The sequence below is a fragment of the Sitophilus oryzae genome, unplaced genomic scaffold, assembly GCF_002938485.1.
Source record: "Sitophilus oryzae breed Bouriz unplaced genomic scaffold, Soryzae_2.0 scaffold_98_pilon_pilon, whole genome shotgun sequence".
NCBI lineage: Eukaryota > Metazoa > Arthropoda > Insecta > Coleoptera > Curculionidae > Sitophilus > Sitophilus oryzae.
In genome coordinates this window covers 28276-44215 of record NW_022147627.1, presented here as the reverse complement: position 1 = coordinate 44215, position 15940 = coordinate 28276, and the positions used below count along the sequence as shown (strand labels likewise).

Sequence of the window (15940 nt, the reverse complement as noted above, 5' to 3'; positions counted from 1 at the left end):
ATTGAGAACAACGACAGATTACCATTTCTAGATGTATTAGGTATAGTATATTATTAGTAATAATTGCCTGGAATTTTGATATCTATAGGAAAAATATGACCACACGCAGATATATTCCTAATGAATCACATCATAGTGTTGAACATAAAATGGCTAGTTTAAATTTCTTAGTTCATAGATTACTCAGTTTTCCACTTTCCAGCGAAAGATATGAAATAGAAAGAAATTACCCTAATTACCTATTAGGAAATTTAACTGAGTGTAATGGATATTCTCCTTCACTAGTTGATAAAATAATTAGAAAACGTAAGTATAGGTTAATGATTTCTGAAAATTCGACTTTTCAAGTGGAGAAAGATACGTCAAATATTTATCAATACCGTTTGATGAGAGTTATCCGGTATTCTAAAGGAATTTTAAGAATGTCAATTATAAACTTGTGTATAGTGCTAATAATAAATTACAACAATTATTAGGTAATCCAAAGGATAAAACACCTCCACTGGAAAGGTCGGGTATTTATGAAATTTCTTGTAAAGATTGTAATCAGAAATATGTTAGGCAAACTAGAAGATCAATATTAACTAGATTTAAAGAACATTTAGCTCAGATATGATATGGATATAGGATAAATCTTGCGTTGCCGAACATATTGTTGATAAAGAACATTGTATAGATCTTAATAATTTAAAATTAATTAAACAAGTCTCAAATTACAGGCAATTAGATGCATATGAAAGCATCAGAATTAATAAATGTAAAGATAGTATGAACAGAGACAACGGTCCAATTCCTTCAAGTTCTTTGTTCCTACTACTCTAATAGCGGAAATTTAACTGTTACACGCTCGGTGGGCTCTGATTCGGTTGGCTAGATTTTGATCACTGAGCGAGTATATAACGCTCAACTTGTAGATTGTATTTTGGTTTATAATCATCTGCTGATGATGCTAACGTGGTTTTCGAAACGCGCGTCCAGTGTAACAGTAAAGTGTTTTGGTGTGTGGTGATTTAGTGTTTCTATTTTGCTGTGTAACACCAAAGGTTCCAACCTCAACTGTAATAAAAGAAATATATTTAATTAGTATTTTTAAAATAAACATAAAATTACGGAGATTCTTTGTCAACGTCATGTTTAGTGTAGTATTAAAAATAAATTAAGTGATCTGCTGGACATGACGTCATATGACGCAATATTTTCAAAATAATTTTTTAGAAAAAAAAACTGGTTCTAGAGCTATTTGTTTCATTTCTTTATTTTTTTTTTTTTTTTTTTGGTATGGATCTTAATTTTGACACACCCTATATTTCTTCAGTGATAAACCTTAAGATCTAAGGATTAAACCAAAAATGGACCAAGTACGTGATATAACGTTACTGTCCGCGAACGTGTTAATGTAAATATTTATGAGCCGTTTATCCACTAGCCATATTTTTTATCAGCTAATCAAATAAGTGTGCAGGTAACTAGGCAATTAGAATAATTAGTATTATCACTTTCTTTAGTGCACTCCATATATTAATTTTAACTATAAACAAAAGCATATTAACTAGTCAACTGCATCATCGAGAAATATCATGTACCGGGAGTTATATTTAGTTTGTGTGTACTTCTAGTGAGCATCTTCTCTCATGGTAATTTGTTTTCTTTCTTTTTCTTTAATTTAAAGAAATGATAAAAGAAAAGCCTTTTTACCGGCTTAGTGAGTGTCAAAATTGACTAAAAGGGTGGCATAATATAAGGTGTTCTAGTGTTTCTCCACAGAATCTGCATTCGCCCCTCTTTCTTAGCTTCAATCTACTGAAGTGTTCGCTGAGGAGACAGTGTCCTGTTAGAAATCATGCAATCGAAGATTGTTCTTACTTCTTCCTTTTACAGTACTATACACTATACAGAGCGTCAGCTACCTCTCTCATGTACTTGAATGGTGTGTGACATTAGTGTTTCACAAGTAAGTACACGGGACCTACAGTTTGTAGCCGAATCCAGGCTGGCACTATTTGAGGCTGTACAAGGCAAATATACTCAAGGTGGTTTGCCATTGCCTTCCCTTGAGGTGGCAGCTCGCTGGTCGCTCTATTCAGATAAATAACCTTTTTATTTAAATAAATAAAAGCTGCTGTACTTTGCGATGGGAACTATCGAATGAATTAGATTATCGAATGGTTACTGAATGAATGATTTCAACTATCGAATGGTTTTATTCGAATAAAATGTTCATTCATTTTTATACTAAAGCATATGTGACAACCTCGCCGTGCGACTAAATGGTTATCGTTCAGCCGCGACTATCAGAATGCTTTTGATAAATGAAATTTGAAATATTTTTAATTGTTTCCTTTTATTATTGGTCTGATGCAGTTCTTCTAAATTTTACTTTTCGCCTTACCTTATAAATACTGTGCTATCTTTGCGTTTATTAAAATTTCTAAAATACTAAATAGTAGTTTTTTTTTTTTAATTGACGATTATGTGCAGGTGGTCAAAATTTTTCCGAAAATTTGTGTGATTTTCCGTAGCCAGATCTTTCAATTATTTAGTTTATATGGTATATGGTCTACTTTTTTAATGGTAAATTTTGAGAAGTAACTTAATTTTTAAGAGAGAGATGAGATGAACTTACAATTAATTTTAAAATATATATATTTGTATTTTAGATGTTTAATAATATGAATTAGTTGAACTTAATAATCATATTTAAGTAATGTGGTAGTAAAAAGTAAGAAAGTAAATGGTTATCGAACTCAAACTATGGGGTGAGAAAATTAAATTATTCACTTTACGTGCCAATTTAAAAAAAGTTAACGATGTTTGTATTTTGTTTTATGCTAATTCTCTTACATGTAGTTTTTGCGAAGAAATATTTAATTTATTTTTCAAGTAAAGGCCAGTAAGTAAATATTATTTTAAATAGTAATATAAAGTGCTAATATAAATAATTTTGATTTCTAATTTTTATTTGTATTTCCTTCCATTACACTGCATGCTTAGAAAATGAATTAATGTTTATATTTCATGATTTTAAAATTTATTTGTTAGTATAACAAATTAGTTCTGTAATTATTATTATTTAATAAACCAACGTTGCCACAAAAAAATTAGAGACTGTATTATTTTAAATGAGATCTAATATAAATAATTTTGACATCTAATTTGTTGTTTATATTTGCTACTACTTAATGTTTATATTAAATGATTTTAGATTTGTTGTTAATAGGTATAACAAATTATTACTGTTATTATTATTTATTAAACCATGCAGTCTTTGCTTAAAAACATTAAAAATAATTTTCCTACATCCAAAATAACAAGTATTATTGCATTATAACAGACTATTACTAAAAAAATGCAAAATATATGACACACTATCCCTAACTAACTAAAGCCAAAATAATATTCTTTCTAATATCAACTAATACCAATATATGGCAAGAGCGCCCTTCATAATATTTTTTCTGTGTAAATACTAACTCAACAAAAAAAAAAATGTATATCTTTATCTGACTCGGCAAAAAATCAAAGATGCCGGCTTCTTTCATAGCATTACCACCGACCGCTGTCGGGTTTCTCGGAAAAAAAACTCCTTGACAAAATCAGTTAATATTTTATTATAATCGATACTGACGAATAAATGAATTTTATAAATGAATGGTTTTTGCTGCCAATTACTAGAAATACAATATTTCCAAGGCAGATGACGCATCTATTCGATAATTTTTATCGAATAGTTCAGCAAATGTTTTCTTACTATCAGATTATTCAAATGAATCGCAACTATCGAATGTTTCAATAGTATTCATCCGGTGGATTCCCATAACTGTACTGGCTGGGGATCGAAACCAGTACCTCTCGCTCCTGAATGGTACACTACTGCTGTAACTACGGCCGGCCACTGTTACCTAAACCAAAAGGGAAAATCTTTGATTTTTCTCGGTTTATGGTTCTGGCTACTTCGAGTGTCTTAGACCGTTCCATTATTAGAGGATTTCCATTCCAGGTTGCTGATGTAATCTTCCAGGTTTTTGAGTTGATTTCCACTTGGGAAGAAGAACGGTTCTGGTCCAGTTAGTGGGAGTGTTCGCTCCCTTTTTAGCTAGATCGATTTTTCCATTACCTTTTATTACTTAATGGGCTGGCACCCAGTATATGAAGACTTTATTATCTTTGCCTAATTTGTTCAGCTTCTCTATACATCCTTTTTGTAAGAAATTTATTGTATTTACTGGGAAATAGCCCTTCTCCATTGAGTGTTTTGTTTTTGACATCGGGTTCTATATTATTTATTAACGAGTACCTATATAAAAACAAACTTTAGAGAGTTATATTTAGAATGAGTGGGAGGGGGGTTAATCACTGCGACCTTTCTTGAGTTATAACTCATCATACAGTCCCAGCGCTTTGACAAAAGCCAGTATCTTGGACGGTTTTATAGAGGGTAGTTCTCCATCTCCAATATTAGTCGTACCAAAGTTTATGGCACAAATGGTTGTCGCCTCGGCGCACTCAGTGATGAGGTGTACTAGTGTTTCCCCATTTTCCCCACAGAATCTGCATTCGCCGTTTCTTCTTAGTTTCAATCTACTGAGGTGTTCATTGAGGAGACTGAGAGATTGTTCTTACTTAAATCCAAGAAGATCTTTGATTTTTCTTGATCGTAAGCCCTCAGAAACTTCTTCGAGTGTCTTAGACCGTTGCAAGATTCCAATTCCTGGTTGCGGATGGAATCTTCCAAGTTCTTGAGTTCCGCCTTGAGTTGGTTACCACCTGGAAAGCAGAACGGTTCTGGTCCAGTTAGTGACGTGTTCGCTCCTTTTCTAGCTAGATCATTTGCTTTTTCATTGCCTTCTATCCCTTGGTGAGCAAGCACCCAGGGTAGTAGGACTTTGTTTTCTTTGCCTAATTTTTTCAGCTTCTCTATGCATTCTTTGACCAATTTCGAATTGATTGATACTGAATTGATCGCTTTTAACGCTGCTTGACTATCAGATAAGATGGCTATTTCTTGTTTCCGATATTTCCTATCTAAGATATGTTGTACGCATCTTTCAATAGCGTAGATTTTTGCCTGTAGGATGCTAGGGTAGGTGCCCATTGGTTCGGAGTAGAGAGATATATTAAAAATATAAATACAGTACTCATAGAATTTGGTTTTAGTTTCCTTTATCAATCAAGTCTTATGTAGCTCGTCTCAATCGTCTCGATCTGTGCCTCTCAATCTATATAACCCTGGGTTCATATAGTCAAAGGTCTCAATAGATTTTACACTCTTGCCGTTGAATAATAAATATAACAATAAAAGTTGTTCCACAAAGTTTTGTGAGACAGATGATAATTATTTTAGACCACGATTTAATTGATTATTACGTTTTTTCAGAGACTTTTAAACCAAGACAATACGAAAACTCTGAAGAGTTCTATAATATGGTACAAAGTAATATTTCTGCTGCTCAAAATTATGTGATTCCAAAAGATAATTACGACTTGGTCAAAACAGTAAATTCAACGACAGTTGGTAAGTTTGAGCTTCAAAGAAATACCATAGATGTACCAGATGTGTCACCACAGTTGTTCAATAACAAATTTTTGTATTGATTATATTTTTAAGTTTTATTTTATAGGAATTTCTTTTGGAGTGATATTTTTTTTATCTCTGCTTTTTTTGGAAAAGACTACTCCTACTATTTTTCTAATTTTTCTAGAGTATGGTACTTATGATTTCATCATTATTGGAGCTGGTGCAGCAGGTGCAGTACTAGCCAACAGATTGTCCGAAATTCACAGTTGGAAAATCCTGCTTTTAGATGCAGGAGGGGATTATGACGATTTCAACAAAATAATTGGCCTGCTTCTTTACGAGACGTTTTCTCCGAAGACATGGGGCTACAATACAACGGTCCAAAAAAACGGATGTTTAGGTAAAAATAAATCAGGGGGTCACTGTTGGAATTTCATGTACCGGGTGGCCAACCAAGAATGGACGCCGGCTGTATCTCAGAAATTACTTATCGTATAACTTTGGGAAAAAAATTCTAATAAGTAAATCGACCAAGAGAAATCGCTGGAAATTATTTTCAAGTTCGAAAAATGTCCGCTAGGGGGCGTTTCGCTAATAGCCAATCAACAAACAGGGTTTTTCTCAAAAATATGCAGGTGAACAGGTATTTTAAATATTACTAGTATATTCATCGAGAAATTTGCAATTTTTTTTATTGTTTTGCTTTATCTCATAAAATAAAGTGGTGGGGGAAGGTTAAACTTGCTTTTATTAAAATAAGGATAACTCTGGTTTAGGTTAACCGATTTAAACAAACTAGGGCTCGTTTAAAAGAGCTTTTCTTTCTTAATGATCTCCAGTGTAAATTTCGTTTTCATCATTTTTTCGTGGTAGCTAGAGGGCGCTGTTTGACATCATAACAGATATTGCGCTTTTGCATAAAAAAATTAAATAGGAGGCTATATTTCTCTTTACACAGTTAAATAGAGCATAAAATTTACAAAATATCAGCGCAAACCGCAATTTTCTATCTTGTCTCTAACCGGAGATATTAAGAGAACAAATTATCTGAATGAAATGAATTATAATTTCTAAGAGATGAATTGCCAATTTTGTTAGGGGATCCATCATGATGAAAATGCATTTGTTGCAATTTCATCAGCATGGATGCAGTTGGTGCAGATAATGCAGTTTGGTGCAGTTGTGTCGCATATTTTGCTATGAATGTGTGGGGCTTCTTGGATACCACTTACTTTAGTAGATAGGGACGCTGGAGCGGCATATTTCCATGGCTAGCTAGGTCATCGGATTCAATATGCCTGGGTTTTAATTTATGGGGTCGAATCAAGAACGAACATGGAAAAATAACAATTAAATGATTTTAAAATGGAATTAAAATGTTTTGATATTTTAACGTAACTAATTTACCTTTTTTTGTTTCCTAGCCTACTACTATAATGTTTAAACTATATAATCCTAAGCGGCAGCCTAACATAATTTATTCTCTTAATATCTCCGGTTAGAAACATGATAGAAAATTGCGGTTTGCGCTGATATTTTGGACATTTCGTGCTCTATTTAACTGTGTAAAGAGAAATATAGCCTCCTATTTAATTTTTTTACGCAAAAGTGCAATATCTGTTATGATGTCAAACAGCGCCCTCTAGCTACCACGAAAAAAACGATAGAAACAATATTTACACCGAAGATCATTAAGGAAGAAAAACTCTTTTAAACGAGCCCTAGTTTGTTTAAATCGGTTGACCTAAACCAGAGTTATCCTTATTTTAATAAAAGCAAATTTAACCTTCTCCCACCACTTCATTTTATGAGATAGAGCAAAATGCTCTATATCAAAAAAAATTACAAATTTCTCCTTGAATATAACAGTAATATTTAAAATACCTGTTCACCTGCATATTTTTGAGAAAACCCCTGTTTTCTGATTGGCTATTAGCGAAACGCCCCCTAGCGGACATTTTTCGAACTTGAAAATAATTTTCAGCGATTTCTCTTGGTCGATTTACTTATTAGAATTTTTTTCCCAAAGTTATACGATGAGTAATTTCTGAGATACAGCCGGCGTCCATTCTTAGTTGGCCACCCGGTACATACATTTTCTTGGCAGTCGTTGCCATCAGTTTTACGGCAGACTGTAATTATATGGCAAATATAGGCTTGGTACATTCTCCGCCGTTGCTGCCATCATCGGGGAATATCGTAAACAACCGGCATATACAAATACACGGATTTAAATAGCGAGTATACGAAGAATTTATTAAATTATAATTCTAAGTGTTAGGAAGTGTAATTTGTGAAAATTCTAAAAATAAAAATAGAAAAATAAATATTTTGATATCTTCGGAAGGTCTAACTTGGTATTATAATTTATTATTCTAATTAAACTTTTTAGATGACTTCAACTACGGTAGTTAGCATAGCTTTACGCACTGATTTTGCTATCGGAGACATAACTGGAGCTATTTCGGTTATAACGATTTTTCCATATTATATTTTTCCATATATATTATATCCGATTGTCCATAAAAAAATAAGCAATAGTTGATTAAAAAAAGTATACCATTAATATTGCAAATTATAATTTATCCTCTCATAGTATATGCCTATTTAATTTTTTGTTTATGTAATGGGCACTTTGTTTACTCACTTGTTTCGTTGAACTGATTGAATCCAGTTTTGCTTTTGATCAAATCAGTCTGAGAAGTTGTGAAGCTATAAAATGTTGTTTCGGATGTCCGGAAAAGTTGAGTTATTGAATGTTATTGCACCCAACAACCACGTAATTACGCCCTCCTTTAAGTGTTAACATTGGAATGAACATTTGAAATTGTCACAAACCAAAGGGACGCCCAGTTTGTGTTCTTCTTCACTTCAGAAACAAGTTCACACAGTTTTTTCAGAAACCTCGTACCTCGTGTTTTATAGTTTCAATACCTGCACTATTAAAAACTAAAATACTTAAATATCATGACAAAGCCACGATTTTCATATTATCTCAATGCGATCAACATCGGAAATACAGAGCGAAAACTTCTGATTTCTGCCGTATTGAGCGTTGCGGTCGGATCTTTTAAAATCAACTGAAATGCACCAAGCCTATAGGAAGTTCAAAGTTGTTTAAAGCAAATTTTTAATGTATTTATGTAAAATGTTTGATGTGTAAAAGTTAAAATAATATTCCGCTATATAAAAGTTATAAAATGTAATGTTCAGTTTAATAGATTTGGCGGGTGTGCACGTGTTGTGTGTGTGTAATAAACACACCGGAAAAGTCTAGGGATATTACAATTTTATCCAGCCATCGTCAGTAATTTTATTATATGCATTTCTGATATAATAAAATTAAAATAAACAAATAGTTTACAGGACGTATTGGAAATAAAAATGCGAAATTTACCGAATTTTTCAAATTTACCTTGATTTTTATTGAACTCAAAAAAATACACACATTTTTTTTTTATTCTAAACTGTGAGTTAAAAAAAAAAGATAAAACCATTTTTACTTAATAAAGGGTATGGCCTCCTCTACTGTTCATTACAGCCCTACATCGTCTCTCCATGCTCCTGATCAGGTTGTTGATCTCTTCTTGAGGTACAGCCTGCAGCGCTGCATTAACGGCCCGAACCAGATCCCTACGAGTTTCAGGAGGCATACCCATTCTCAAAATTCTTCTTTGGACCGCGTCCCATACGTGCTCGATGGGGTTGAGGTCAGGAGATTGTGCCGGCCAGTGTAAGATGTTTAATTGATGAGCATTGATAAACGCACTTACCACTCTGGCTGTATGAGGCCGTGCATTGTCATGCATGAGAATGAAGTTTCTCCTAAAATCATTGGCATATGGTAACACGACGACAGGCTCAAGAATTAAATCATGATATGTGATTCCTGTTAGAAACCTTTCAAGAAAAACGAGATCGGTTTTGGTTTGGAACTGGACTCCTTCCCAGACCATAACTGTTCCACCTTGATAAGGGTGCACTTCCTGAACATGATCCAACCGAATAATATTTCCCGGTTCTCTCTATACCCTAAGCCTTCTCGAATCCGGATGAATTCCAAAGCATGACTCATCCGTGAAGAGAACATTGGCCCAGTGTTCATTCGACCACTGAACATGATCTTGAGCCCACAAATATCGTACCTCTCGATTTCCTCTCGTTAAGGGTTGAGCTCTCCAGGGGCGTCTGCTTCTTAAGTTGACCTCTCTTAATCTATTGCAAACAGAGTCAGGATTAACGGTTACATTATGTGTTTCCTGGAGAATTAAACTAAGCTCTGGTGCTGTAAGAGTCGGCCGTCGTCGAGTATTTAATTGTAAAAAATGATCTTGCTGAGGGGTAGTAATGTGATGTCGCCCTGTTTCAACTTTCAGCAACATCACCACTTTCACGGTAACGTGCACTTAATCGCGATATTACACTTTGCGTTGTATTTAATGCTCTAGCTACGTCGATTTGGCGCATTCCAGCTTCGAGCATACCTATGGCCCTTAGCATTTCGTCTCTGTTAAGATGTCTACGCTCCATAATGTCGTTTAATACTAAACAGAGTTATTTGAATGAATTCTGGCCATTATCATAAAAACATAGCCAGTACAGGTTAAATTCGAATAATTGATGCTAGGTGCTTTTATATATTTGACAAAAATGCACAAACACATCTGCAAATATCCCAAATTTAGAAATAACTAGTGTGACTACTTCGTTTCAATCGAAGTAGAAAGAATCGGCCTACAAATATGTGGTTGTTTATTCAAAACATTTATTTTTAACTTTAATAAAATGATATCCCTAGATTTTTCCGGTGTGGGTATATGTTGAATATAAAATACTGTTATGAGTAAGCGCTATATCAAAATATTTATGCATTACAACCACAGGTTATAACTGTTGAAGGGAAACGACTGAAAATATTTCGTAATATGGCGAAAAAAGAGCTGCTATAATTTTTCATTATTTAGAGCTCCATTATTTCAGTTTACTAAACTGAAAAAAGGGTATTTAATATAACAGACGTTGCACTATACCTAATAGTAATCTACGATGATTAAACAATCTACAGTGATTAATTTAAGTCTTTTTTTGTCGAAATTTAAAAATGTCAACTTATAACTAACAGAATGTGGATAACTTAGGTGGTGGCAACATTGCATTCTCTCGCAAATATATAAACAAACACATTTCACGAAACTGAACAAGCCGTACTCAAAAGTTTTTTAATATTTTCCGGTAAATGTCAAAAAAAATATTAAATTTTCAACATTTTTTTTTCGCAAAATAAACTCATGGGCGTGTTTCTGGGGTCAAACTGTACTACCAGTTAAAATACTTGCACTTATTTCTGGAATGATGGGATCAGTAGATGATTAAACTCAAACTAAGTTTTAATCATCTGCTAATGATGCCAACATGCACCTCCAGTGCAAAAGTAAAGTGTTTTGTGGTATTGTAGTAAATTAGTGTTCTATTTTGCAGGGTTTGATATTTAAAATAAGAATGTTGGTATACACCCTGTATAAAAATATTTTGATGCAGAAAAGACGCAAACATGTGATAGCGTTTACTTATTATCAAATATATTACATTTACACGAATACACATTAAAATATAATGTTTTGTCAGGAATGAAGAATCAACGATGTTTTTTGCCTCAAGCAAAAGTTATTGGAGGTGGAACAACTGTCAACGGTGCTGTTTATGCCAGAGGACATCCAGAAGACTTTAACAGATGGGTCAGAATTTTTTTTATAAATTTATACTATACTTTTTTTATAACACTATTTGCTTAGTTGCAAAATGCTTAAAAATCACCAAAATGGGTCTACTACTGGTGGTCAGTGTATTTGTATTTTAGATTTAATAAAACTCTTTTTTTTATATTCGTAAACTAGAATCAGGTTCTATTTCAAACTTACAAACATTTTTGTCTACAGGGCGGTTCAATTTTTAGTAGCAGGACTTTAACAGATTATACAAACAATTTCTTGTTTATAGGTATCTGTTTACAATAATTCTGGATGGTCTTACGACGAAGTACTGCCGTACTTTAAAAAGTCAGAAAAAGCTGTTTTTGAACCTAGAGATAGATTTTATCATGGCGACAATGGATACGTTACTATCAGTCAGCCTCCAGTTACTTCAAATTTGGTATGTATTTTTGGAAAAATTTGATATCTATAAAAAAGTAAATGTCAAATTATACATGAAAATATATAAAAATAACGAAGTGTTTGTTGACAAATCTAAGATTGCCCATTTTTTAAATAATCCTTATGCACTTTATATATTTTTTTATAATAATAGAATAGCAGTACCTATTTAGATATTTTAAATATATTTTTTTCTTCTTAGTTTTTTTTGCTTCTGTTACGTTAAGCAGTTTTTATCTTTAACGCAAATTTCTTTTACTGGTAAAAAACAATGACAAGATTTTGACAGATTTAGGGTACTACAAACATACAAGGGGCTATAAAAATTTAGGGTGGCCAAAAGTATACAACATTTAATTGACTAAAAAACTATACTAACTGTAGGTTGATGAAAATATTTGTAGTTTACACTGTCTGTATAAGTGGAGTGAACATCTGAAATAGGAAACCTGATATTGAGCCTATTAGGAATACTATATCACCCTGTATAAATAGTTTTTCTTGTTTTTAGGGACCGATAATGAGAGATATATTTAAAGAAGGTGGCGTGGAATACAATTATGATTACAACGGCAAATGCGAGCGCGGATTATCCGTTGCTGAGGTTTTCCTTAAAGGAAATGAACGTGTCAGCACAGCATCGGCTTTCCTTGACAATTTCCGGTCTAGAGAAAATCTGCGCATCAGTTTAAATAGTTTCGTCACCAAAATTGTCATTGACAATGTCACAAAGTCAGCTACAGGGGTGGAATTCGTAAAAAATGGTCAGAAATATTTGGCTAAAGCTGATAAAGAAGTGATTGTTTCAGGTATTTATGAGTTTTATATTTCAGGTTTTGTAAAATTACCCTGTATATTGGAAACCAAAACCACCATGACAATTTTGTTTCAAACCAAACGAACTTCGGACTTGCATTGTCTTTATTTTTTTTAAACTTACACAACATTTCGGTGAGATGTAGATGTAGATGTAGAGAAGCCAGTATCTTAGACGGTTTTACAGAGGTGAGTTCTCCATCTCCGATATCAGCCGTACCAAAGTTTATTGAACGAATGGTTGCCGTCTCAGTGCACTCAGTGATGTGGTGTTTCCCCATTTTTTCAACAGAATCTGCATTCGCCGTTGTTTCTTAGCTTCAATCTACTGAGTTCATTGAGGAGACTGTCCTGTTAAAAATTCCAGTTAAATCCAGGAAAATCTTCGATTTTTCTCGGTTCTAAACACTGAGAAATTTTTTTGAATGTCTTAGACCGTTGGAGGCTTCCTATTTCAAGTTAAGGTCCAAACATAGTGAGCACTGCATCATGATGCTAGCCGCGATGCATCCCGCACAGGCACGGTTTCCAGACGACGAGGTAAAGCTGAGTCCCCATGTGGTATCCGAATTCCGATGGTACGACATCCAAAATTTGAAGTTATCGTGTGAAATTAAAAAAGCCTGTCACATATATCCGAAAGTTTGTTCCGAAATTTTACAGTTTTGACATTTTTCTGCTGTATTGAATAGAGATTCATGTCATTTTTATTGGAGAAACACTTATAAAAATAACTTCCTCGCCAAATATCCTGAAATTGCCCAATTCCCACCTAAACTTGTTTTTTATGTTTTCAAAAAATTTTTTTTTAAAGAAACATAATATATTCGCGCCAAAAGTTAAAACAAAATTTAACTTTATAATGACGTCGACAAATTAAAGTTAAAAATAAAAAAAAAAAAAATTGCGTCAAAAAATATTTCGACCAATAGGAGCACTGTCGGATCGTCGTGTCATTGGATTTCGGATGCATGATACTCCGGCTTAAAGCTCTGCTGGATTTCATGCATCCGTTGTCCATCGATATTGCTGATATTGATATTAATTTTATTGGTAGAATTTAGCGACTTTAATGGGTTAAAAAATAACGTAGTTTTTAAATCTCTATTGTATTTCATGGCTCATTTATCGGATATACGTTGGTTTATTTTATATTTTAGTTTCCATAACGATTTTAAGTATTTTAACAAGGTTAAATTAAATTTGTCAAAATAGTGTCAAAACGTCCGTTATCGTACGATCATGGTACGATCTTTCTCCGTGGGCTAGAGTAAAACATTTATGGATGAAAAGTGGCGCAAATACGCTATGACCAATCAGAGCACGTCGGACCATCGTATCAACGTATAACGGATGGCAAGGAAAATCAAGCTTATGTGCGGTGGATGGCAGTAGCTAGCATCAAGGATGATAAAATGATCATTATGTTTGGACCCTTACGGATGGAGTCTCCAGTTCTGCTTCAAGTTGGAGCAAATGTTTCTGGTCCCATTATTGGAGTGTTCTCTCCTTTCTAGCTAGATCGTGTTTTGTTCATCTTCTCTAAGCATTCTTTGATCAACTTTGAATTGATGGTTATTGAGTTATCTGCCTTAAGGCTGCTTCTGACGTTAGTGATCAGATAGTTATTTCTTTGTTTCCGATAGTTCATATCTAAGATACAATGCACCTTCTTGGATAGCGTAGACATCTCGTTTTGAAGGATGTGTGTATAGGCCCAATTATTGGGAGTATTTAATTTTTGATCCAAATATTCCTATCCCTGTTAATATATCTGTTCCACAGTAGTTTACTGTCCAGTGTTATTCCCAGATATTTGATTTCCAGTGACAGCATTATTTCTGTTTTCTTTTTCATCTAGTGTGGTTCTTTTCGGGTATTTCAGACCGTTCGTTCTTGTGAACGACACAGTTCCTGCATTGGCTGTCCTGCAACCATGTCCCAGCATTCGAGCCCCTCTTTGCATAATACATTACACAGGGTGCTTCATAAGGTTTTTAAGGACACTAATGGTTGTATTTGTATTTGAAGGAAATTAATTTTTAACCATAGATTCGTTAATCTTATAAATCTTAGTTCATTAAAGTTTCTTAACTTTTAAATACATCTTTGTTATACCTACCGATTTTAACAAACCCCATTACTAAAGAATAGCAGAATCTTTGAATATAATCTGAAATAAAAGTACATAATCAAAAGAAAAAAAAATAAACTCAATGAAACCTAATGGAATCGTTTAAATCCCCGAAATTTTCGTTCATTTCTTCGAACATGCAAATATTAAAATTCATTTAGCAGTAAAGTGGTAGATTTACCTCCTTATGTTATGTATGAAATGGCGATCGCAGGTTTAGGACCAGGAAATAACAACTTTTTTTATTTAAAAATTGGTGGACGTTTCTGACGTGTATTTTGTCTTTATCAAGTCTATTTAGCAGTATTGAACGTTTCGTATATTCCCCTTCATCCTTTTTCCTATTTCCAGCCGGCGGAGTTAATTCGGCTCAAGTGCTCCTGCTCTCTGGAATAGGCCCGGAAAAGCATTTGAGGGAGGTAAACGTACCGTTGGTTAAAAACCTGCCTGTGGGAGAGTATTTGCAGGACCATGTCATGTTTATCGGCTTGGCAATCAGGTAAGATCAGACAGATCATACGGAACGATCAACAATCATTGAAACAGTTGGATACCTCTGGTGAGTATGGCACTGTAGGAAGATCACTAGCGTCAAACTAAACTAGGGTTGCTAACCGTCCTTCATTCCAGAAAACAGTCCACCTTTGATCCTCACCTCCCTTCTCCTCACGAAAAGGACCTCTTTACATACCACAAACTCAAAATCTTAAAAGATTCGTCTATTGCCACAAATGCAATGCTTTAAAATTTGTTAATCAAGGCTCCTCGCTACTCCCATTCGTTTGTATAGAAAAGAAAAAGAAGCTGAACCATTTTATGTTTACTGACTGTTAGCTTATGTTTTGAAGAATATCTTTTGTTGAAAACGGTTTATTTAACAAGTTTTAAGTATCACCATTTTTAAGAAAGTAAGAAAGATCATCAATCGTATATACCGTTTACATAACTTTTTGATAAATCCTAGACATTTAAGGATGTTTCAAAAATGTTTTGCCAGTGGACTCTTTTTTACTCCCCAAGTAGCATTTTCACGACTTCCGACCACATGTTTACTAATCACAACGTTGATTAGTTACAAAAAAATAGTTAGCTCCCCACCTTGGGTATTAAAAAATAAATTTAAAGTTTTAAACGTTGTTGACGTTGACTAGTACTACAGCAAAGTAGGAAGCTTCTGTGACGTCGAATAAACGTTGTCTCTTGTACCTTTTGTTTAAGTGATCTTTAGGTGATTCGGACAACGTAGTTACAACGTTGGACAATATAGTTTTCCGACGTCAGTTTCAGGGCCTAGTAAATACGTAACCGAACGAAGTACAACAA

At 33.8% G+C, this 15940-nt stretch overlaps 1 protein-coding gene across 1 annotated transcript in view; it reads left to right on the top strand.

Annotated features, from left to right (window-relative positions):
* Positions 1 to 5421: 5421 nt before the first annotated feature.
* Positions 5422 to 15940, top strand: part of LOC115891346 (glucose dehydrogenase [FAD, quinone]-like) — a 25775-nt gene continuing 15256 nt past the window's right edge. Inside the window, exons 1-6 of the mRNA XM_030911794.1 lie at positions 5422 to 5512; positions 5700 to 5915; positions 11141 to 11250; positions 11513 to 11665; positions 12179 to 12476; positions 14969 to 15116. Coding sequence (XP_030767654.1) covers positions 5422 to 5512; positions 5700 to 5915; positions 11141 to 11250; positions 11513 to 11665; positions 12179 to 12476; positions 14969 to 15116 — 1016 coding nt within the window. The remainder of the gene's footprint in view (positions 5513 to 5699; positions 5916 to 11140; positions 11251 to 11512; positions 11666 to 12178; positions 12477 to 14968; positions 15117 to 15940) is intronic.